This window comes from Mauremys reevesii, linkage group 15 (assembly GCF_016161935.1).
Source record: "Mauremys reevesii isolate NIE-2019 linkage group 15, ASM1616193v1, whole genome shotgun sequence".
Lineage (NCBI taxonomy): Eukaryota > Metazoa > Chordata > Testudines > Geoemydidae > Mauremys > Mauremys reevesii.
This window is the reverse complement of record NC_052637.1, coordinates 37055688-37080161: the sequence shown is the minus strand read 5'-3', so window position 1 is coordinate 37080161 and position 24474 is coordinate 37055688. Positions and strand designations below refer to the sequence as shown.

Genomic DNA, 24474 nt, shown 5'->3' with positions numbered 1-24474 from the left:
ATCCCAAACAGCAAAATATTTACGATCAAAATTCGATGGACGGGTTATTTATACTTCTTTAGGAAGGTTAGATATGTTTGGTTAGTTTTGTGGTCCTTAACTGTATCCTAGTATGTTTGTGTGCAGCCTAAAAACACTCCAATATTGTGACCATTGTCAGCTTCACCTTTTGGTGGGAAGGGGGTTATATGTGCCTGAAATGTAAGTGTGACATGACTGAAGGTGTGTCTACACAGCAGCTGGGAGGTGTGAGTCCCAGCACTGGTAGACATACTTGTGCTAGGTTTGCTCAAACAAGTGCCTAAAAATAGCAGTGTGGCTATAATGGCTCAGGCTTGCCTGAATACATCATCTGGGGGTCAGGTGGGATTGTACTTGGGTGCCTAGCCTGAGCCACTGCCCTTGCCTCTATGCTCATGCTGCTATTTTTAGGCACCAGTTTGAACAGAGCTAGTGCATGTATATCTACCTGTACTGAGAATTACACCTTCTAGCTGCTGTGTAAACATTCCCTGAGGTGCAGTGGCAGAGCTACATTAATTTTGTGTCTTTGTGTGTCTTTTTCCGTAACTACCCATAAACGTGGCTTAACAATATTATTGCTCTTTGAACCTTATAATTTTGCTCACTAAAGGTAACTTATTTGTTTAATGCTGACAACGTGCCTGGTGCTGTATGGTCCTGCAACAAACAGTATCTTGAATAAAGATGTTTGCCTTACATTAGCAACAGAGGATATATTTTTTGGATTCTTAGAGTTAAGTTACTTATCAAGGTACGAAGGAGGTTCAATTTACAGAGCGTTAAAGGTAACTTTCAAAAATGGGGGAGGGGAAAAGGGCTTGTGCTATTTTTTGTTGCTTTATTACTTGTAAAGAAGGCCAGAAAATTTCTGTCACTGCTTTTTGTAAACATATATAAACTAGAGAAATTATATTATCCACAAAATTCTAGAACAGACAAGACTTAAATAACTACAAATATATCATATATTTCAAACACATCATAAGACATAGAAGACTGAATAGTTTAGAGGAAGGTATTTTTAGTCACTGTCTAAAACCTTTTTGTCATAGTTAAATATTGATGCCTAATAAACACTTGGAAGAAAGATTAAATGTTTGTGCCTTTTTTAAGGCCTGACGGAGATGCTAGTCTACAATTGATATCCTCAAGAAGCGGTGTGGCAAAACCAGGAGAGAGTGAAACTTGACATTTCTGATATTTCTAAGGTTTAAAAAAAAGTAGAGCCTTGCACCTGCAAAACAAAAACAAACAAACAAACCTCTGCTCTTTCAGTACTTATTTATATATCACAAAGAAGCAAAAAGGGGCAAAAATACAATATTAAAAATAATCATATGCAGGTCACCTTTAAAGATGAACTGAAAGATTATATAAAATCTAATCTATATAACCTGCCAGGATTTAAATTTAGGCTGCTATATTTCTGTGCTGGAACAGATGTTGAGATCACAAGCAACTGAGCAGAGCAGGGATCACAGCTCCTTGTTCTGTATTAGGTATCTGTGATGTCATCAGCTGTTCTAGGAAAGAGACTGTAGATCTTGACATATAAGAGGAAATTATATCCATCTATTTTAAATGAATTTATCTGTAATTCATTCTCTCTCACAGACACAGACACACACACATTTATAACTTATTTATTTAACACACTCCTAGAAACCATAAAATTGGACTTAGAATAAGTATTGCAGGACTAGCTCAACACTTTCTGAAACTGACAGACAAATAATGTAGGCTCAGCTAGGTTCAACTATTGGAGTAGTATCAACAGTAGTAGGTATCAGAGGGGTAGCTGTGTTAGTCTGGATCTGTAAAAAGCAACAGAGTCTCCTGTGGCACCTTATAGACTAACAGACATATTGGAGCATAAGCTTTCGTGGGTGAATACCCACTTCGTGTCTGAATTTATTACAGATATGAGAAATGAAATTGGTAGCTTTTTACCTGCACATTAGGCTGCTTTGACTGCCAAAAATGTTCAGTTTTTCAGATAAGCATTTTGGCAGTTGTTAGTTTAAGCTTGTTAAATTTTGCCTTTTGGTTGGAGAACTGTTCAGTATTATTGTAATTAATAATTTGCAGTGCATTTATGATGTGCTAACTGCCTTTGATACATTCAAGGAGGACAGTCTTGGGGGTACTAGGGAAGTTGAACTACATTTATACTGTACAAAAATAATTGTATTGGAAGCATCCTGGCTGGGTGACTGGTCTGAGAGGCTCCATCCGTGCTAGACCAGGAAATACAAAATCTTCACACTAGCCCTTTGTTTTCCTAAAATGTCCCACCAGTGCTACCACTGGTTCAGTTCCACTGCCTGTGGCAATGGTGGACATGCCAGTTGATACAGGATACAGGTAGAGACACAGGTTTTGCTACTGTATTATTTAGACTTGATCTGAGCATACCACAAGTGCTTCAAAAGTGGGAATTCCTTAGATTTGAAATTGTATACATCCACTTAGAAACAAAATTGCATGGCTGTACAGGAGACCTGCAAGTATACACCAATGAGATTTTAATATACTGTTCTTTTTCTTCTGTCTGTATTGCAAAGGTTGCAGAATAATTTCTTCCTTTAACTCCTGACAGCCATGTAAAATAAACCTGGACACATGAATAGACTTTGACGTGAGTGGCAATAAGCCCATCACCGAATGAATCAAGGAAATGTGAATACGTTAGTCCCTTGTGCTGAGAATTCTATGGGTGTATGTTTGTTTTGTGTTTTGGCTTGGAGTGTGGTAAGAGGGAGGAGGAATGGAAAAGGAAGCCCTTTGTTTACAGTAAAACAATACTGTGAAGTAGACATCATGATGTTAAAACAGGAGTCTAAACATGGCAAATCTAGGCAGACTCCATCTGGCTGTGTCCACAAGTCATTCAGGCATCCTAGGCGCAGACTACTGGAGTCTGATATTTTTTTTCTTACGGAAATTCAGAATTGCCTTGGAGACTATGTCCCAGTGTTTTATTACTGGATGAGATGACTGATTACTGGTTAAGCCATTACTGGCTTAACTATTTATATTCAGTGTTGCAATGCATTTTTCTAATGTTTCTTCCATGATAAATGTATGACGTTTTCATATTTTTTAATTTTAATCTGTATGAGTGTATGTTAAGTACTTGCACGTAATTGGTGTTGTGTTTTAGTTTTAGCAGGAAACCTAAAATACTAACCCCTAGGCCTATATTAGAGCTATAAGGATAACAAAATTGAGTACAATAAATCTAAAGGAAAGAAGAAAAATGTACAGTTGCTATAAAATTAGTTTCTGGTATACTTTGCAGCCCTTCAAATAGTATTTCAGATTACTAGGACATGCTTTCATTTTCTGGATTCCTTAGGTTGCACTCTGGTGTCTGGAAGTGGGTTATTGATTGTGCTGTTTGTTTAGTTAGAGATCAGATTTGCTTTGTTCTTACTGACAAAATGCTTATAGGCAGACTTATGTGAACCTTTTAAAATGGGTGGTTTTTTACACATTGTGTATTAAGTTTTATTTAGCAAATGCCAATCAGCTAAGTTGAACTTTACAAATTTGTGTTATGTGAAGGATAAATTAGAACTCTGATCATTATTAAAGAAATATCTAAGGATGAAATTTCTGATGATAGAAATTATTCTAATGTATAATAAAGAAGGCTTTATATATTGTTCAGAAACTATTCTGCCTTGCACTTGGATTTCAGCCTAACAATACATTTTTTTTCCTTTTGGGTTTTCTTTGTATTTTTCCGCTGTTAAAATAATTGTGCTTTAATGTTGCACTAAAGTATTTTGATAACATGTTTTAATTTTATTATTATCTAAATCATTCTTTTAGACTATCTTCCAGATAAACAGAACTTTAATTAAAAAACAGGCCATGAGTCAATATTTACTTTTATACTTTTGAAAGATAATTGTAGGCCATTAGTTCCTGTTCTAGTCTGAATAATTTGACATTATTGATTTCAAAACAGTATTGGAATTTTTTCTGACATGAGAGAGCCGTGATTTCCAAACAGGTGAAATATGTTGCAGAAGTTATTTGTATTTCTTAGTGTTAAAAAGACCCCATCAACATGAAATCTAGTCTGTCTTCTGCTGTTTTTTGTTTGATTGTAAATGTGCTTGTGACGTGTTTGGGGCAAAGACTCTCCTATACTTCACAAGGCAGTGCCTATCATGATGAAGCTGCTATTCTGATTGGAACCTCTTAGCACTACTGTAATGCAAAAACAAAAACAAAAAAATTCAAAACATGAAGTTAATAGTTGAAGGTACCACGTGCCTTTGAGTCTGTCTGCTAATGTTTGTGGCTTTATAACCACTTTTTTAAAATAGTCTCAGTCTCTCTCTCTCTCCTGGGAATCTCAAAAAGGAATCTGATTGAATATATAGGGGTAACAGTGAAAGTGACTATACACAGTGTTTTCAGATGCATAGAATAAAGTGAAATCAATATTTTTTCCTACTCTTTTTAGTTATATGCCTCTTACATGTGACTTGTAATAGTAGAGTTTTAAAAAAACCCACATTTCTATCTGAATTTGTAAGTTTAAGTTGTCCCTTTTAAAAGCTTGGGGTGGGTAAGGGATGTTATTGTCTGCTCTCAATTTGGCATCCCATAGTGAAATCTCCATATTTAAAATGAATGCTGTAACTGTAAACCAGAGAGTGGGGAAAAAAATCTTAACAACCCTCACTGCATGATGAAAACCTGCCTTTTAGCTGGACAAACCCACTGGCACTGGTATGTTAGTGATCTTGGGTAGCTTTATTGCAGTGTCTTCTCCATTCTCATGAGCAGGAATGGCATTGAAACATTTAAAATCCTAATCTCTCAGCATGTGCACCTGTGAAATTAAATGTGGAATATTTACCACCCTTGAGTGTTCCTTTATAATTATAATTAAGTACAACCTTCTAAAATGTTATTAACTTTATTAACAACTAAAAATAACACTTTAGTTTATGGAGGTGTTTTATAATTTGCAATTCACTCAGTTGAAAAAGCCCTTTCTGTTAAATCTGAGGACTCAGAAAGATTTCCAAGTGAATGAAGATTAACCCCCCCCCCCCAAAGCAGTGTCAGGATAAACAATATTCTTTGTAGATTTTTCCTATTTTATTTTGCCACATGTTTGCAAAGCTGCATGTCAATTTAATTTGTACTTAGACTTTTAGTTAATTGCACTTTCCCTTGTTAGATTTCTTAACATTTCACTTTATTTTATACCTCCTTTCTTTTATATCTGGGGAAAAAACAGAAAAATCAAAATTGCTGTGTAGCATGCCAGCAATTAAAGAAAACAGTAGTATTTGGTTAGAAATGTTTAAAGACTGTCCTTCTGGAACTTGTGTGTGTGCATGCTTTCTTGAACTTCAGTTCTGAGAAAAATCTCATCTGTAAAGGGTAGAAAAAGTTCACAAAACATGCAGAAAAGTAGAGTCCGCTAAGTGTTCAAAATGTTCTAAACAGTTTGTGTCTCAGGAACAGTATCCTGTAAGTAAGTAAGTGTGTCTGTCTGTCTGTAGTCTCCCTGAACTAGTTTCATTCCAATCAGCAGTGTAATTGGAATGCAACAACAGTCTGGAGGAGGAAGGAGAATTTTTGGCAAGAAGAGACAGAGCAGTTGGGAGCTTTATTCAGATTAAAGCATAGACGACCATTCATTATCGGTACATGTACATTAGCAACAGCATAGCATTGTGTTTCTACAGCTGGCACTTATTTTAATGATTGTATTGCACTGTATATTACATGCAGACTGCTGGGATCCAATCTCAGAAAACCATATTAATGATTTCCAAGATGATGTTTGAGTAGAGAAAAATAACAATTTGTCTCTAAAATGAACAATTGTGTTGAGAACTGAAGATCAGCATGTCTTTCCCTCCCCCACTCCACGTGTTCCATAGGGTCTGAAAGAAATACCTTTTTTTTTTTTTTTTGAAGAGCAGACTCTTGTGTTAAAATAATTATAATGTTGAACCTACTGGTTGGGTTTAAAAGGCTGAAATAGTTTTTCTATGGTGATGACATGTGAAAAGACAGAAGATTAGTAAACATAATCTTAGTTTTGGACTCAGTCCTTTTTTCTCTATAAATTTATTGCTGGCTGTTGTCACGGGATTGGTTGCTTTTGGATACAGTATTGGCAATGATAAGTGTTCATTTTCTTATAGCATAACCATGTGCTGTGCTTTAAATATATTTGTTTTGCAATTTCTTTCCTGTTTCTGCAGTTTAACAGACTTGACTTCTATGGTCATGTGAGGTTTATTTATTGTTTTAATTTTAAAAAAATCTATTTTGACCTAAAATCAAGATCTTTTGGTGTCTGTTTTGTGCTGTGGACACCTGAATGGTATACTTTGGGATGAAATACATAAATATATTTATCAAAATTAAAACTCAATAATTGGGTGCTTCAAGGAAATCTTATTCTTTACTTTTAAAAAGTAGTTAAGCATTTCATCTTTTAATAACGCTTTATTTTTATATAGCATCTTTCATCTGAAGATCTCAAAGTGCTTTAGAGATGCTAAATATTCTGTATTTGTATTGTGTTAAGGTCTAGGGCTCCAATTATAAATTAGTGCCCCCATTATAGACTAGGTACTGTACAAACACATACAAATATCAGATTATACTTATATAACACAAGAAACAATGGATGAATACAAAAGATGGACAGGGGAGCACAATGTAACAGAAACTAACTCACAACACTCCTATGAGGTAAATTGTATTCCCATTTTACAGCTGTGTGGGGAAACTGATGCACAGATAGGTTAAATGACTTAGCCGACACTCCTTATGTTCCCTTGGCAGAGTTGGATTCAGTACTTATGGGTCTATTTCCAAGATCGCTACTCTAACCACCAGGCAACTAACAACAAACCAGCTATCACTGGTAGACTCTCTCAGAGAGTATGTCTACACTTAAACTGTTACATCAGCACAGCTGCAGCTTTAATGCTTCAGTGTAGAAGTTACCTGTGTCAACAGGATGGGGGTGCTCCTGTTGGTGTAGGTATCCACCTCCCTGAAAGGTGCTAGCTAGGTTGATGATGGAAGAATTCCTCTATTGACGTATTGCTGTCTACGCTGAGAGCTAGGTTGGAATATCTGCGTCTCTCGGGGTGTGGATTTTTCACACCCCAGTGAAATATAAGTATACGGGTATACATTCCCAGTGTAGACTAATCCTGAATGTGCATATTAATCTAGTACCTTAAAGCCTTAAGGCATGTCTACGCTACAAAATTAGGTCAACCTAATTTATGTTGGCATACAGCTGCCACATGTGTCTATGCTTTGCTCGTTGTGTCAGCGGCGCACAAGCCAATTATGTACCAGTTATTCTGAAAGCCAGTCACAGTCGATGTAGACACTCCGTTGCTCACACTGACACTTCATCAACATAACTACATCAACGTTGATTCTATGCATCTCGTGGAAGTAGAGTTAAGTCAGTGTTGCAGGTGAGTTATGTAAATTTTAGTGTAGACATTTATGCAGTTAGGTCGATGTAAGCTACTTTGTGTCAACCTAACTCTGTAGTGTAGACCGGACCTTAGTCTGTTTAATTCTCTAGTAGTGCAAACGGCTTGCTGGGTAGGGGCCATTGTAATCTATCACATCATTGTGTCTGCTGCACTTTCACATTGGGCTAGCCGCGGCAGCACTTTAACATGGCTTGTGTTGTTGCGGCAGAGCATGGGAGCGTGCTCTCCCAGTGCTCTAAAAACACCACCTCCACGAGGGGCATAGCTACTAGCGCTGGGAGCACGGCTCTCAGTGCTGGTGCACTGTCTACACTGGTGCTTTACAGCGCTGAAACTTGCTGCGCTCAGGGGGGGTGTTTTTTTCACCCCCTTGAGCGAGAAAGTTGCAGCACTGTAAACTGCCAGTGTAGACAAGCCCATTGTCTCCACATGCTAATACTTTTAGTAAGTTTTTGAGTAAAGAGAAGGAAAAATAGCATATATTTTATTTTGGGAGAGCGGGGGAGAGGGGAATATCGTGCATTGCTAGTAGGGTGACCAGAGGTCCCGATTATATAGTGACAGTCCCGATATTTGGGGCTTTTTTTAATACGGGCTGCTATTACCCCCACCCCCATCCCGATTTTTTTCACACTTGCTATCTGGTCACCCTAATTGCTAGACAAATTCAAATAGGCTTTTTACAATGCTTCTTTCCCCAAGACCTACACTGTGGCCATCAGCCTCCAGTGGGAGCTTAGACTGTGTGGAGAGTTTATATAAAAATAAACTCAAACATGATGCTAACAAGTTGTATACCTACTCCCAGCTTAATTACTTTGCTTGTATATGTGTTTCTTTCCTCTGCTCATGTCTTTTTAGATGGTAAGTTCTTTGAGGCAGAGTTTGCCATTTCCTCTGTGTTTGTGGATAGCACAATGGGGCCTTGATCCTAACTGGGGTCTTCTAGAGGTCCAGCAGTACAAATTAATCATCATAACCCTTGACAATAGCTAGCTACACATTGCACCCTCCCACAGTATCTGCTACTACATATCATAACTAAGGCTGCGATTCTGTCATGGAGGTTGCAGAAGTCACGGATTCTGTAACTTTCTGCGAATTCTGTGACTTTTGCAGCTGCAATGGCTGGTGTGGCTGATCCAGGAGGAAGCACCCAAGCAGCGGTCCCAGGCAGGGCCGGCTTTAGGCCAATTTTCCCCGAATCGGGCCCTGCGCCCTAAAGAAGAGCGCCTGACTTTTTAATTTTTACTCACCCGGCGGCGGTCCGGGTCTTCGGCACTTCGGCGGCAGGTCCTTCACTCACTCCGGGTCTTCGGTGGCATTTCGGTGGCGGGTCCTTCAGTGCTGTGGAAGACCTGGAGCGAGTGAAGGACCCGCTGCCAAAGACCCAGACTGCCACCGGGAATTCAAATTGGGCCCCGCACTTCCTAAAGCCGGCCCTGGTCCCAGGGGCAGTCAGCCCCTGGGAGCAGTGCAGGGCCCCCACAACAGCAGTGTCCCGAGGGTCCCCCAGAGCAGTAGCGCCTTGGGCCTAAGGAGGCCCTAAGTTTTAGTCAAGGGTATTTATATATTAAAAGTCATGAACAGGTCAGGGGCCGTGAATTTTTGTTTGCCTATGACCTGTCCATGACTTTTACCAAAACTACCTATGACTAAATCTTAGCCTTAATTATAACAGTAAGTAAACTAATCAGTGAAATAGTTATCAATATAATCATCTAAATTATCACTAGGTTTTATAGTCAACAACACATTAACATGAATTCACATTTCTTTCAAAACTGTTGTTTAAGGCTGTCTACAGACGAAGGGAAACATTACTGCATTTGCTTATACTGAGTTCACATTTTGAAAGTTTTATTTGTAAATGTAGGAGTAGACTTAATTTTTTTTTAAATAAATACTTTAGATTCTAAAATATTATTCAACAATATATACAGTCTTATATGGGCACCTGTTTATAAAGGATTTGTCTCAAACTGGTCACAGTAAATCAGGCACAAAAGATTGCTTTGTAATTATCCTGCAGTTAAAAAAAACAAACTTTTTTAAATGTACCAGATATATTTAAGAATTCAATTTCATTTTTTAAACGATTTATTCTTTTAAAGAGGGTAATTCACACACTGGGTATAACTTAGCACTGGGTATAACTAAGCCCGCTTATTTTTCATACTCTCCTTAGGCTTTCATTTTTAATCTCTTCTGGTTTATGTTGCAATGAAGTCATAGTGCTAAATCTGCTTTCTCCACCCTAGCTCCTTACTCCCTCTGTCCTATTCCTATCTTTTGTGTGGGCCTGGAGAAAGCCCACCTCAAACTCAGAGTGAGTTTGTCATTTTTCTTCCAGACTTTTTCATTGCTGAGACCATTAACTCTCTCAATCAGACTTGTAGCTTTGGCATCATCTTTGCTTGTGAAGAAAGTCAACAGGGAAGGGTTATTTACTCCTCATAACACAAGAACTAGGGGTCACCGAATGAAATTAATAGGCAGCAGGTTTAAAACAAACAAAAGGAAGTATTTCTTCACACAATGCACAGTCAACCTGTAGAACTCTTTGCCAGAGGGTGTTGTGAAGGCCAAGACTACAACAGGGTTCAAAAAAGAGCTAGATAAATTCCTGGAGGATAGGTCCATCAATGGCTGTTAGCCAGGATGGGCAGGGATGGTGTCCCTAGCTACTGTTTGCCAGAAGCTGGGAATGGGCCACAGGGCCTGGATCACTTGATGATTACCTGTTCTGTTCATTGCCTCTGGGGCAACTGGCATTGGCCACTGTCAGAAGACAGGATACTGGGCTAGATGGACCTTTGGTCTGATCCCGTATGGCCGTTATAATGTTCTTATGTTTGCCTTCTATCCCTCACCTCTTCCCATCACATCCAGGATATCGTCAAATCCTGTCACTCTTCCTCTAGAGCATCATCAATATGTGTTCTTTTTCTCTGTTACCAATGGTAAAACTTTACCCTCCCCTTGACTCTTCTCCTTCTTACATATTACCCTCTCCCCTCAGAAGAGACTCCATATCAATATTTTCAAGAAGCTTCTCTTTCCTCCAGATCTCAGCTGAAATCCTACTAGTTCTCTGAAGCTAGATACATTGCTACTTGCATTGCTTGTCCTGTTTTCTGTAATGGCTTTCTGTATTTGCATCTTTAGATTGCAATTTCTTCTTCAGGACAGGAACCCTATCTTATGTGTATTTATTATGTGTATTTTTTTATGCTTTGTGACTAAAACTGTAAGAATAATGTGACATGATAATAATTTCCATAGCAACAGACCCTGATGTCATAAAAACAATATTATAACTTTGCTGTAGAAAAATCCAAAGCTGAAACTAGTCTGTGCAAGAGAGACCTCAGGAGTAAGTAGAGTACAGAAAACTTCTAGGCAGCATAAATAATTTTTTTCTACAAAGTTCAAGTTTGCACACATGAAAATTCCTCTTGAATTTGTTTGTCCTCAGTCTCGGGCGGTTCTAGCCATTTCACCACCCCAAGCACGGCAGCATGCCGCGGGGGGCGCTCTGCCGGTCGTCGGTCCCGCGGCTCCAGCGGACCCTCCGCAGGCATGCTGCCAAAGGCAGCCTGCCTGCCGCCCTCCTGGCGACCGGCAGAGCGCCCCCCGCGGCATGCTGCCCCAAGCACGCACTTGGCGTGCTGGGGCCTGGAGCCGCCCCTGCTCAGTCTGAAGTAAGGATCTTAAGCAGTGCAAGTTTATTAATTTATTCACCACTTCATCAATGGAAAGTGGACATACACCAGCCTTTGTAACCTGAGCAGATTTACTAAGCACTTCAGGCAAACTCACTGGTAAAAATAAACAGTAAAACAAGTTTATTGATTATAAAAGATAGATTTTAAGTGATAGGCAAAAAGTCAGTTAGTTACCAAAATAAAATAAAATATAAGCACGCAGTCTAAGCACTCAGTCCTATTAGACTGGGCAATATCTAGATCAGCAGTTCTCAGGCAGGGTCCAGGGCCCCTAGGGGGCCTTGAGCAGGCTTCAGGGGGGCCTCCAAGCAAGGCCAGCCTCAGACTCACTGGCAGAAAGCCTAAGCCCCACTGCATGGGATGAAGTGCAGGTCTCTGAGCCCCGCTACCTGAAGCTGAACATGACAATGAACAGTGACGGGGTAGAGGAGAGATCCAATCAATACATACATTTGTACATAATGTATATACAAGTCGGATATAAAATTTTTGTTTCTGGCATATTTTAAAACATTTTGTAAAGCACATCAATTGTACCTGACTGTGTCTAAGACTTTTAGTTGGTTAACTACTTGTAGGGATCATAGACGAAACTGATCTTGGAGAGGGTAGTTCCGTACAGATCAGTTCAGGGAAAGGTGTTCCTCACATAGGGGAAATATTTATGATGAGTAATTGTATTTCTCCAGAGTGAGTTCAGTTTGTGGAATGCAGCCACCAGCACCATTGAGCTTTGCGATCTTCAAGAAAAGCAGTGTACATTGGAAGCACATATTTCAAACCACGGTTATAAGAGGCGGTTCAGCTCCTGACCACCCTCTGTTGCTCATTTTCACATCCAGCTGTGGGAGTTTTCGCCCTCTGTATTTGCCAAATAACCTTTGGGTTTTTTACCAATAATTTTTAGTGCCTTGAGGGGGTGCTCATAATATCCCAGTGGGCACTGCTTTTCTAGAAGGTTCCTGAATCTCTGTGGCTGTGGGAATGCATTGCACAGATGCACCATTGTCAGAGAACTAGAATTATTGGTAACTTTTGTATACATGTCTTGTCACCTTGTAACTTTTCCACCCTTGCAGGCAGTTGTCGTCTTGATTTTTTTTTTATTTTATTTTTTTAAAATCCATTCCTGGAAAGAGAAGTTTATTGTTGGGAGAAGCATTTTCCCCCTTTTGCCAACACATTCCTATTTTCCCTTGGTTTTGGAATTGCAAATAAATCCCTGAATCATTTTTGAGAAAGGAGTTGTTTTCAGTTTCCAAAAATAAACAAGACATGTCTGGAGCCACCAACCTCTGATAATAGAGACAATCTATTCCACTCTAATGTTTACTTCAGGGCTTCCAGTGTCTTTCTCAATTTGCCATTGTTTCTTCAGGGACCACAACATTTCTTTCATAGCTAACTGATTACTCAGCACTAGTATCCTTTCATAAAACTTGCATATGATTGCTCTGTATCATCCCCTTTTTCTTCAGTTTAAACCAATATTATCCCGTTTGAGTAAAGACTTGCTCTCTTTTAAAATTATAATATTAACTGCAATATTTTAATAGCTCATTTGCTTGTGCAGTAATACGATTAGAGAGGGACAAAAGAAACCGTGTTTCTGAAAATAAATTAATGAAGACAAACTGATAAGTATCGCAGTGGATGCTAACTTTGGACCGGTTATTACCAGAGGGTACAGAAATTGTAATAATGCTATCTCCTCATTCATTAAGGGCCTGGACATGGGCTGTAAATACTTACTTGATCGTTCGGCCACATCATTGCCTATTTCTTCTCTCCAATCTTCTTAAAGTGTAGTAATATCTCAGGTGAAGGACTCATAACCCCTGAAAGGGAACTTTCAAACAGAAGAGAACTTTAAAAATAAGAATCCATTTATAATTCATGTTTTTCAAAATTCTGCCATATGTAGTGTCCAGCTAAGTAGCAAAGCCTTTCTCCGTATCACTTGTGCTCATGTTTTACTTTTTTTCTGAGTACAGTGTGATCTGTAAAATTGTCCAAGTGCATGCTTGTTTTTTATTTAAAAGGTTTCCTTCAATTTTGCCAAGTGCAAGTCTTTCATAAAAACATCACTTGTAAATATATAGCTACTTTGTTGGCAAAGAGAGGGAAGAAAACTGCCTCAGTTGAGGCTGGTGATTATGTGGTGCTGATAATTGTAGCTTGTTTGTTTTTAACCAGCATGAAAGATTAAATATTGGGCTGTTCTTGAATTCAGCCTTCTTCTTTTCTGAGTGGTCATCTACAATTTCATGTGGTTGGATTTTCCCATTCAGTTCATTCTTAGTGTGGTCTTGTCAAGAAAAGAGTTCTTGTAGTGATTCTGCAATCTGATTCTTTAATTTAGATCTCCAAGGCGCTACCCAGCTTCTGGTGCCTACCCAGAAGGCTGTTTTTGAAGTTTCATGTAGTGAGGGTGGAATCTTTCTCTGGGGTTTCAGAAGACAGATACTGGGGAGCCACCTGAGCAGCAAGACAAAAGTTAATCTAGTTAGTTTCCTTGTTAGATGGTGTGAAAGCAGGAATACCAGTCAATCTAGACTGGTGAGTCTGACTAAGGGACCAAATTTTCATCTGGGAAGTCTTGCAATTTATATAGAACTGAAAGGAAGACAGATCTCTGATAAGTTATTTAGAACTAGGCAAAACCACTCAATTTTAGATCTCTGGTGTTCAAGTATCTTAATTCTTTTGTTGCTAGTGGGCAAGTAAAGCAGAAAGGTACACGCTAAGTGAAAAAATATCAAGATATGTCAACCAGGAAATGAGTATAGCCATCGCTACTCAATAAAAAGTTTTTAAACAAAACCTTTTTGTGTGTAAGGAAATTCTCTGTACAACATTTTGAGACTAGCTCTCTCTCTGTCTTGTTTTAAACTATTTTAAAACAACTTCATTTAGTACAGGTATGTCTCAGTTATTCAGACCCATTTAGTTTTCAAAATAGATATTGATTTTTACAGAAAAATCAATTATAAAACCTTAAAAATCTGACCTTATTTAGACAATTACCGTATATACTCGTTCATAAGCCGAATTTTTTGAGTAAAAAAGGGAAGCACTGGAGAAGGGGGTTGGCTTATGAACAGGTATAGAGGGGGAGAAGTGGGACACAGCCCCCCCCCCCCCCCCACCAACAGAGAAAGCAAGGAGAGGCAGCACAGCCATCAGAGCCAGAAGGGAAGAGGCGGGGCCAGCGTCTCTCCGCTTCTGGCCACACTGCTCTCCCCCCAGCCTCCGAAGCAGCTGCAGCTCCAGAGCTGGCGGGCTGCAGCCGTGCCGCTCGGCCCCGCCCCCCAGAGCAGTTTGTGGCTTTGCTGCCCAGCCCGCCAGAGCACGGCCCAGCCCGCTGGAACATGCTACGACCGCGCTGCCTGGTCTGGGGCCGGCTTTATGAATGGCTGGGCCGGCTTTATGAATGGCGGGGCCCGATTTGAATAGCAGGCGACGGTCCAGGGCTTCGGCAGCACTTTGGCAGCAGGGGGTCCACTCCAGGTCTTCCATGGCGCCGAAGGACCCCCTGCCGCCGAAGCCCCGGAGCATACACCTCCCCTCCCCCCGCCCCCGCTGCTGCTGGATGAGTTTAAAAAAAAAAATTTAGAAGATGCCTAAGGCACGGGGCCCTCTTAGGTGTGGGCGCGGGGGAATCTGCTTAAAGCTGGCCCTGCCCACCGGAGCAGGCTGCGGCCGTGCCGCCCGCTCTGGCCCACTGGAGCAGGCTGCGGCCGCGCTACCCAGCCTGCCGGAGCAGCTCCAGCCAGGTCAGAGACATCCTCCCCTGACCCTCCCCAGATAGGGTGGGAAGGGATGGGATGGGGAGAGTGTGGGGGTCCCAGGCTAGGGGTGGGGTCATGTGGGGGATGATCACAGAGGTTGATACCCTGACTCTCAGCTCTCCCCCCAAACATTTCCCCATCAGTTGCTGTCCCAGCCCGACAGGGTAAGATGGGACACTTCGTTTGCTTACCTCTGTGCCAGGGGACACTTGAGGTAAACAAACCATCTCGGCCCACCAGTGGCTTATCCTAATGGCCCAAAGTTTGCTGACCCCTGAATTATAGGGTCGGCTTATGAACGGGTTATAAAATTTTTCCATTTTTACTTATCCATCTGGGGAAGGGGCAGTGTCGGCTTGTAAACAAACCGGCTTATGATCGATTATATACGGTACTTGGATTCTATGGAAAAATTGCCATTAAATGGTTATAATTTACCTTCTGGATTAATTTACCTATTGATTATGGTGTGATTTAGATTGATGTATTTATCTGTGTTTAAGTAACAAGACAGTCATTTTACTGTTCAGATTTAAACAGTTAATAAACCGGAAGCTTCTGCACATAGAGCAAATATTTTCTAAAAGAACCAAATTGTTTTAGTTTCATAGCTTATAGTTCAAGTAGCTAATAGATTAGCATATGTGTCTGGGGCAAAAAGATCCTCAGTCAATCTCCATTATGTTCTGATTTTTCAGCTCTTTAAATTGAAATGATTTCTGATCTGACTCTTATTTTTCATGTAAGGCAAAGCTTGTTTAACAGACTTCCACAAGTGTTCCGTACATGTGTACACCATCTCCTTACATCCTTATTAAGTTTTACTAATTGTACCCTGAATACCCTCTGGAGATTGGTTATTTTTGTCTTCTAATAAAGTGTGAATTGAATGCATTTAAAAAGCTGGCTTGTACTATCATAGCAACCAGTTTTCAAAGTGAGACACTGAAACTGCAAAATTAGAATCAAGAATAACAGCTGAAAACACAAATGGCAACTCTAAATGATTTATGCCTTCTAAATCTTTAATTTGTGTGAGTGTGGTTGTACTGGGCAAGCTAACTTCATTTATCACCATCCATCAGGAATTATGCCAAGAGGGCATACGGTATAGGGGAATCACCCTAATCCGTTCTAGAGGCACCTGCCCTTCTTTTCTTTCTTGATGCAGTTCCATCCCTCCTCCACATATTAGCATGTTCTGGTGATTTAAAATTAGAATAAAAATATGGCCATGTCTCAAGGGCTGAAAAGCACACTCACATACTGAGAACATCACCTCTCTGTAACTTCCACCACAGCTGACCTTGGGGTAACTGTCAAAAGAAGGAACTTCTGGCTCAGCCTTCTGTGTTTACTTCACACATCATTAAAAATGGCCCGTGATCACAATTTGTTTTCTTGCACACATCTTTGATATTCATAGATTTTTACTTTGCACTGGGTTTTCTAGAATGCTGAGAAGATAAAGAAATTCTAAAATATTAATGACCAGTAATTTCATTATGTATTTCTTGTTTCCCTTGCAGTACTATGTGCAAAAAACTTGGTGAAAAAGGATTTTTTCCGTAAGTAGCTATTAAAATTTATGAATTAATATGTGTGGTACATGTTACGTAAGTTCTGTACACTACTTTTAACACAGCATCATAGTGCATTGACATCCATGTGTTGAAGGAGATAGTGGTGTTTCCAACCCACTGTTCTTCAGCGCTTGTAACTTTTTAGCTGGCACTCATCCTGGGAGTATTTTTTTAAATCTGTTTTTTAAAACAAACAAACAAATGAACAAAAATATCAACAACTCCTCTGGACTGATGTGGAGAGGGGAAGGAAGCTTATGGGTTGAAGACATTTTTGGTGCTAATAAATTTGAAGGATTTTCATCTAAAAATATTGATCTGATCGCTTTTTGGTGTTTGAATAGTATGATTGGTTGATTATGTGCAGTATCTTTTTTTAAACAAAAAATTCTATGTTTTTTCCCCACATGTACCAATTATATTGGTGCTGACTTTAGAGTGGAGAGAGAAGTTTTTCACTTTGAGTAACTTCTCTCAGGCAAATTGCAGGCTTTCAGAAAAACTAGTATTACATACATAAATATGCATTGAACCATTTTACCATAGACGAGCTCCTTTGGTCTAACAAGCAGATACACATTTTTATAATTAATGAGCAAGTCAGAATACATATTTGCCCACCTGAACTGAAATTATGCACCTTCCACTAGTTTTCATGATATTTTGGAAGGGAAAGAGGATTCTTCTCAACTACACGTGTGTGTGTGTGTGTGTGTGTGTGTGCATGCGCACACACAGATATAGAGATAGAGATATCTATATATCAACTTCCTTCCAAATGAGATTAGTAGGTAAAGCAGGAGAATCCAAAACGGCAGACCCTAAACTTTAAAGATAACCTGCAAAGAGGAAAAAGATGGATGTGTGCCCTTTTTTGTGTGTCTTATGATATATAAAGAAGACCGTAAAGCCTTAATGTTTATTTTGTTTGTAAGGTCTCTGAGGAAGAGGCTGTCCATTACTATGTGTTTTGTATAGTGCCTAGCCGAATGGGGCCTTGATCTCAGTCAGGGCCTGTAAATACTACCATAATACAAATAATTAGCAAGGATAACTGAAAAATCCTGCTTGTAACTTAACTTAAATACCAGGAATGTTATCTTCTGTGAATTTAGTGGAGTCCTTGTTGGCTGTTCATTGGAAACTTTCACAGGGTTGAGGGGGCTGAGAGTGGTTAGAGCCTTATATAACAAGAGCTTTTCTCCGTAAATATTTGACTCACGGGTTAAAAAACAAACAGTTTTAAAGAGTTTGAATGAAAATGACTTCCCTTCTCAGTCAGATTGCACTTGCTTGGTATATTTCATGTTGTCCTAACAGGCCTCCAGTCATTCATAATTCCATCCCAAGTAGTCAAGATTTGAATGGCAAGTGTAAAAATAGAAGGAAAAACATTTTTTTTTTAACGGGGAGGGGGAATGTTTAATCCTCTTTACACATAAGGGGAGAAAAGCAAACAAGGTCAAAACCCTTTTTTTTTTTCTTTGCAGGTCACCTTTAGAGCACTGTTGCAAAGCTCAGTTTGTTCATCTACTTAAAGGCAGTTTAACATTGTAGTTCTGTCAGTTTGTATACATAAGACACACATTATTTTTTGTAGAGAATATGGAATATCTGAAAACTCTTTCAAAGCAAGTATTTTATCCTGAATTTTGAATATTCTAATGCAAACATCACGTTAACCTACTTGGAGCTGAAATTGTGATGACGACAGACTCCGATTAAATACGACTGTTTTCAAAATACTCAGCATACAAGAAAAAAAATCACACTTGTGTATTGATTATCATTTTATTTTTCTCAGTTTTCAAGCATGCCCTTTTATGAGTTTTTCCTCCCCTCCTATAGGACTTCCTGATCCATTTGCTAAGGTGGTGGTCGACGGATCTGGCCAATGCCATTCTACAGATACTGTGAAGAATACGCTTGATCCAAAGTGGAATCAGCATTATGACCTGTAGGTGTTAACAGTGATATCTAAAATACAGCAAAGGTTTGAAGTTGAATCTTCTAAAAAGCATAGAAACGCCCAAACTGCCAAATGTTCACAGTAGTAGTAAGTTCAGGACTTGAAAAATATGCCAGAAGAGTAAACCTTATTAGCCAGGGTGAAAAATACATGCACTACCATGACACCTTTCCCATCTCAACATTACACCTCGGTATGTTTTCTAATACACTGTCTGCAATGCATTTTACAGATAGCATAGTGCTGTTTGGATTATTTTATTGTCCAACATTTTGATATTGGACTGTGCATAAAATAAAAGGAAAAAAATTGTTTACCAAATTTCCCTTAGCATTTATTCTTCCTTTCCTCTTACAGTCCATTTTTTATTTCTGCAATGTAATTTGGTATCTTTCCTTCCGTCTTTCAAAATCTTTCTTCAGTCCTAATGTTTCCTTCTTTCCCTTTTTTACTCCCCTTTAATTTGTGCTAAGTATTTCATTTCTATCCTGTGTAGGTTTTTATACTGCCATCCTCACCATAGTATCTGAGCTCCTTTCAGTAGTGAAGTAAGCAACATGACATACATCTGTCATGTGTGGTTCATTCTTTCTCTTGCCTCTCCCTGGGGGAGAATTTTCTGTGCAGAAATAATACAATATTTTGTTTTCTTGGGGATTTTTAATTTCTTTTTATTGTATTGTTTTTCTGCTCTCTTCTTCCCTTTTGTTCTTTCAATATGTGCTTGGGGTGAAAGGCAGAAAGAGGAGCCTTTGAACTATTTGCACAGTTTGCCTCATTGTGCTCTTTTTAGTCACTGATTACATCCTGGTTTAATCCATTCCTCCATTCACATTGTCTTCCCTCCATTCCTGTTTTTTGCCAGTATCTGCATTCACTCCTTAGGGCCTGTTTTGTGGCAGTATTTGTATTGATCAGGCTACTCCAGTGCAGACCTCCAGTGTAACTACAACACATTGGTGTAAAATGGGCTTTTACAAGTTTTTAACTGCTGCAGCACTTTTACATAGAATGTTTAAAACCATAGATGGTGGGGGTGCTCCTGCACCCCCTGGCTTAAAGTGGTTTCCATTATATAAAGGTCTTATAACTTGGTTCAGTGGCTCTCAGCGCGCACACACACACCATTATACAAATTGTTTAAAACTAGGATAAACCGCACTGGGTGCAAGCCCTGATTTGCACCAGGGCAGCATATCTATGCTAGGGATTTGCCCCAGCATAGCTGCATCACTGAATTTATACCTATACAAATATCTCCACTCCATGCCTCCGACTTCCCAGGGAAAAAAAGCCATGGCTCCAGCCAGCATCCTAAATCTTCAGCAGAACACTAGTGTGAAAGATCTGGTTTAAAGTAACCTCAGATCTTCCACTTCCTTGAATGGTTGAAGACTTAACACGCACAATACATTTTCAGAATTTTTTGGTGAAAGATACAAAACATTTGCATTACTATTTCACTAAATGTCATTGATAATTTAATGAAACAATATTGCTTTACTGGGGAGTGGGATTGTAGTATTTTAGCCAAGGACAGCATTTTTTTCAAAGCATATTTTCAAAGCTTTGTAACTGTGCCATAAAAACCTAGGCCAGAGTCAAGCTCTGCATATGCAGTCTTTTTTTCCATTTCCTAACAAATTTGATTTAAAAGCAGTTTGTTATAAGGAGAAAGACATCTCTATGCTTTTTATGTTTAAAGAACTTGAAAATGCTTTGATTTTCATAATTATTAAATCTGCCAAGGTGCTGATTTTATACAATTAAGTGAATTGTCTAAATCTTCAGAAACTGATTTTTTTCAGAGATTTCTTCTTAGCCATACTTATTAGGCATTGTAATCAGGAGCACTTGTTTTCCGGGTTGATATGGCAAATACTGCTGTGGAAATTGGTGCCAGCTGGTGAAATATATTTAAATTGGCAGCAGTACCAAAGTCTTGCATTTTCCTTTCCTCCTCTCATTCTTTTTCTTTCTCTTCCCACCCCCTTACCTTTCTTTTTGTTCTTTCTGGAAATGCCCATTAGCACACATTAATGAGCTTCTTTATAGGAACAAAAAGAAAGAGTAAGGGGGAAAGGAAAGTGAAAAGAGTGTTGCCAAGTTTGTGTTTCCCACAACCTTGGTGGCTTTGTAAAGCTAGTTATGGGATTTTTAAAAGGAGTAACAAGTTACTATAATTTGATGGTACTTACCATAATGCTGCCCTTTTCTTGTTTACAATGTCACCTGAAAGTGAAAACAGACATTCACCTGGCACTGTTGTAGCTGGCGTTGCAAGATTATTTACATGCCAGACGCGCTGAACATTCATATGTCCCTTCATCTTCAACCACCATTCCAGAGGACATGAATCCATGCTGATGATGGGTTCTGCTCGATAACTATTCAAAGCAGTGCAGACTGGCACATGTTCACTTTCATCATCTGAGTCAGAAGCCACCAGCAGAAGGTTGATTTTTCTTTTTTGGTGGTTCAGGTTCCGTAGTTTCCACATCAGAGTGTCGCTCTTTTAAGACATCTGAAAACATGCTCCACACCTCGTCCCTCTCAGGTTTTGGAAGGCACTTCAGATTCTTAAACCTTGGGTGCAGTGCTATAATTATCTTTATATATCTCACATTGGTACCTTCTTTGCATTTTGTCAAATCTGCAATGAAAGTGTTCTTAAAACGAACAATATGTGGTGGGTCATCATCCGAGACTGCTATAATATGAAATACATGGCAGAATGGTGGGAGACAGAGGAGGAGACATTCTATTCTCCCTCAAAGAGTTCGGTCAAAAGTTAATTAACACATTATTTTTTTAATGAGCATCATCAGCATGGAAGTATGTCCTCTGGAATGGTAGCTGAAGCATGAAGGGGTATACAAGTGTTTACCATATTTGGCATGTAAATACCTTGCAGTGCCAGCTACAGAAGTGCCATGTGAACACCTGTTCTCACTTTCAGGTGACATTGTAAATTAAGAAGCCAGCAGCATTATCTCAGGTAAATGTAAACAAACTTGTTTGTCTTAGCGATTGGCTGAATAAGAAGTAGGACTGAGTGGACTTGTAGGTTCTAAAGTTTTACGTTGGTTTGTTTGAATGTAGTTATGTAACAAAAAAATTACATTTGTAAGTTGCACTTTCACGATAAAGAGATTGCATTATGGTACTTGTATGAGGTGAATTGAAAAATACAATTTTTTTGTTTATCATTTTTCCAGAGCCCATATTTGTAATAAAAATAATATAAAGTGAGCACTGTACACTTTGTATTCAGTGTTGTAATTTAAATCAATATATTTGGAAATGTAGAAAATCATCCAAAAATAGTGAATAAATTTCAATAGAATACCAATTGTTTAACAGTGTGACTAAAACTACAATTCATCGCAATTAATTTTTTGTGATTAATTTTTTTGAGTTAATTGCGATTGACAGCCCTAGTTTTTTTTATCCATCATTTTCACTTTCAGAATCTTATGTGTCTGAAGAAATCAAAGAAGACTTGTTCAGGTTAGCAATAAATAACTCCGCAGACAGAAGCAGGTCTTTCCTCTGTAGCTAGCTCATACTTTCATGAGCTCTAGAAGAGTTATCTCCATGGCTTTATTATGTAATGAATTCTTAAGAGATGGCATGTTTATGTGTGTCTCATCTGAGGGACCTGAAATCCAAGAAAAATGAGTTTGCATTCATAGGTAACGTTACTCTTAATACATATATCTTTTAGGGTATGATCCTGTAGAGATGATTATTCTTCCTGGATCCTCCTTTAGAGGTTGGCTCTTTAAAGGGTGTAGGATTCAAAAGCACTCTCGGTACTTAAGGTCTGACCTCACACTGAATCTCACTCATCAGTCATTTAAAAAAAAAAAAAAGTCGTCTTTCTCTCCCTTCTCTCTTCATTCACTTACTCTGTTCTCCTTTATTTTCATTTAAACCCAACTTTTTTCTTTGCTCCCTTGCTCTATTACCCCATAATACTAGATGTGATTTAAGAAACCTATTTTCTATTATTAAAATTATTTACCTTAAAAAAATAAAATAAAAATCAGAGCTCTGTGTACTGTCCTGACAACATTTTCAAATGTGCATATTCTCAGCTCCAAGTTGTCTAGCTTGGCAGTTAGAAGTATCTTAAACCCCAGAATGCTATCCACATGATTGTCCTCTTAAGGAGCCTTGAATTGATTAAACAAGTTTAACTCTGTAGAATACATTAATCTGAATGTGATTTAAATATATTCTGAATTCTTACTTTGATATAACTAATGCCAGTTCTCAGCTCTGCATCCCAAGCAGATGTTAAAATAAAGTAATCTTTTCCTTTGCAGAAAGTCTAGAAAAATGTCATAGTAAGAATAGTAAGTAGCCCACTGCCAAAAAGGCTGATGATTAATCCCAGCAATCTATGAGATTATTTGCCTTTCCGACCTCTTCTGAAAATAATAATACAGTAGATTCTAAAGGCATCATAATGTTTACCCTAACAACACACCATTGCATGGGAACGCTAGTCTCTGACTTATGACACTTGTGCTGTTACAGGAAATAGTATGCACGCCAAGGATAACAGATGGTGTCTCAATGGCAAAATGCCCACTTGGTCTCTTCTGTGGAAATCAACTAGAGGAAGGTGCAAATATGTAGAATTTTTAGAACTGATGTAATTAAATACAGCATTATTTTAATTTTCTACTATAAAATATTTAGTTACTTAAAAAGGATTTTTTTTAAATAATTGTAATAGTCTGATGTCCAATAACATTGTCTCTTGGCTACGGTGTATCTGCTGAATGCCAAGTTTAGGACCTTTTGCATAACAAATTAACACTTACAGGCTTTTTAATAATACTGCATCTGAGTGTACAGTGAGAGGGATCTTTATGTTTTGTGGAACTGTGTTTGAATTAGGTTGCCAATTTTAAGGGAACCCACATTCCTTATGTCTGATTCAGCCCAGTACACATGTAGTTTCTGTCCTGTATAAGACTTTTCCCTCTGTCCAGGCTTTTGCAGTACTGTGAGGACCAATAGTATTTTTTTTATTTTTTTTTTGCTGTATGTGCTCCTTAATTAAGATTTTAATGTGAGAGGAAGCAGTTGAATTTGATAAATGATTAAATTCCTTAATACAGCTGGGTGTGTGTAGGGGACAATCTGGGAGCCCTTCCAGAATGAAATTGCCGAAGAGATGCTTTTTGGATGTAGTTAAATGTCAATAAAATACCATGCTTATCCTAGTCGTGTTCCCTTTTCTCCCTTATTTTCCATCTTTTTGTGTTTTCCTTATTGCTCATGCTTTTCCCAATGCCTGAAAGATCATATTTGGCACTTTTACTGAGCTTTATATGTTCAAAGCACATAAACATTGTCTAAACCTAGCACCACCGCTATGAAGTATTATCAGCTTTTTTTACAAATGGGAATACTGAGGGAAAGTGAGTAATTTGTCCAAAGCAACAAAAGGAGTCTGTCAGATCAGGGATTAGAAATTGGGATTTCCTGGCTTCCAGTTCTGTGCTGCATTTTCTTTGCTTTTCTAGAGACAGCACATCTGGTCTGTTCAGAGGTGCTTTTTCAGGAAGGAAAGATTCCTTCCCGCCCTTTCTTCCTGCTTTCCTCTCCCAGGCAGAGTTCTGCAAAGAAAGTGTGCTTTGCCCTAGTGTCACAACGGTAGGCAAGTCACTTGACAGCAACCCTTCTGGATGATAATGGTGCAAAATGGATAGGCTCTGGAGGAAATGCTACCTATGGACCTTGGTGAACTAATTCATCTAAAATAAGAGCTAACCCTTTGTCTAAAACTTGACTTGAACCTTTTTTTGAGGTTAAACAAAAGAATTAATTTAATTAACCTCTATCTTACCT

General features: G+C 38.8%; 1 protein-coding gene across 5 annotated transcripts in view; it reads left to right on the top strand.

The window, feature by feature from the left end:
• The window catches only part of SMURF2 (SMAD specific E3 ubiquitin protein ligase 2), an 81736-nt gene that overhangs the window by 16135 nt on the left and 41127 nt on the right, over positions 1-24474 (top strand). For 4 of the 5 annotated variants that reach the window (XR_005588248.1, XM_039500258.1, XM_039500260.1 and 1 more), the window contains exons 2-3: positions 16584-16622; positions 18486-18594. Coding sequence is in view for 4 of the 5 variants with exons in the window: in XM_039500258.1 (XP_039356192.1) it covers positions 16584-16622; positions 18486-18594 (148 nt within the window). In the remaining variant the exon portion in view is untranslated. Of the gene's footprint in view, positions 1-16583; positions 16623-18485; positions 18595-23151; positions 23240-24474 lie in introns of those variants that run through there. The other variant, XM_039500259.1, reaches the window with a different exon arrangement.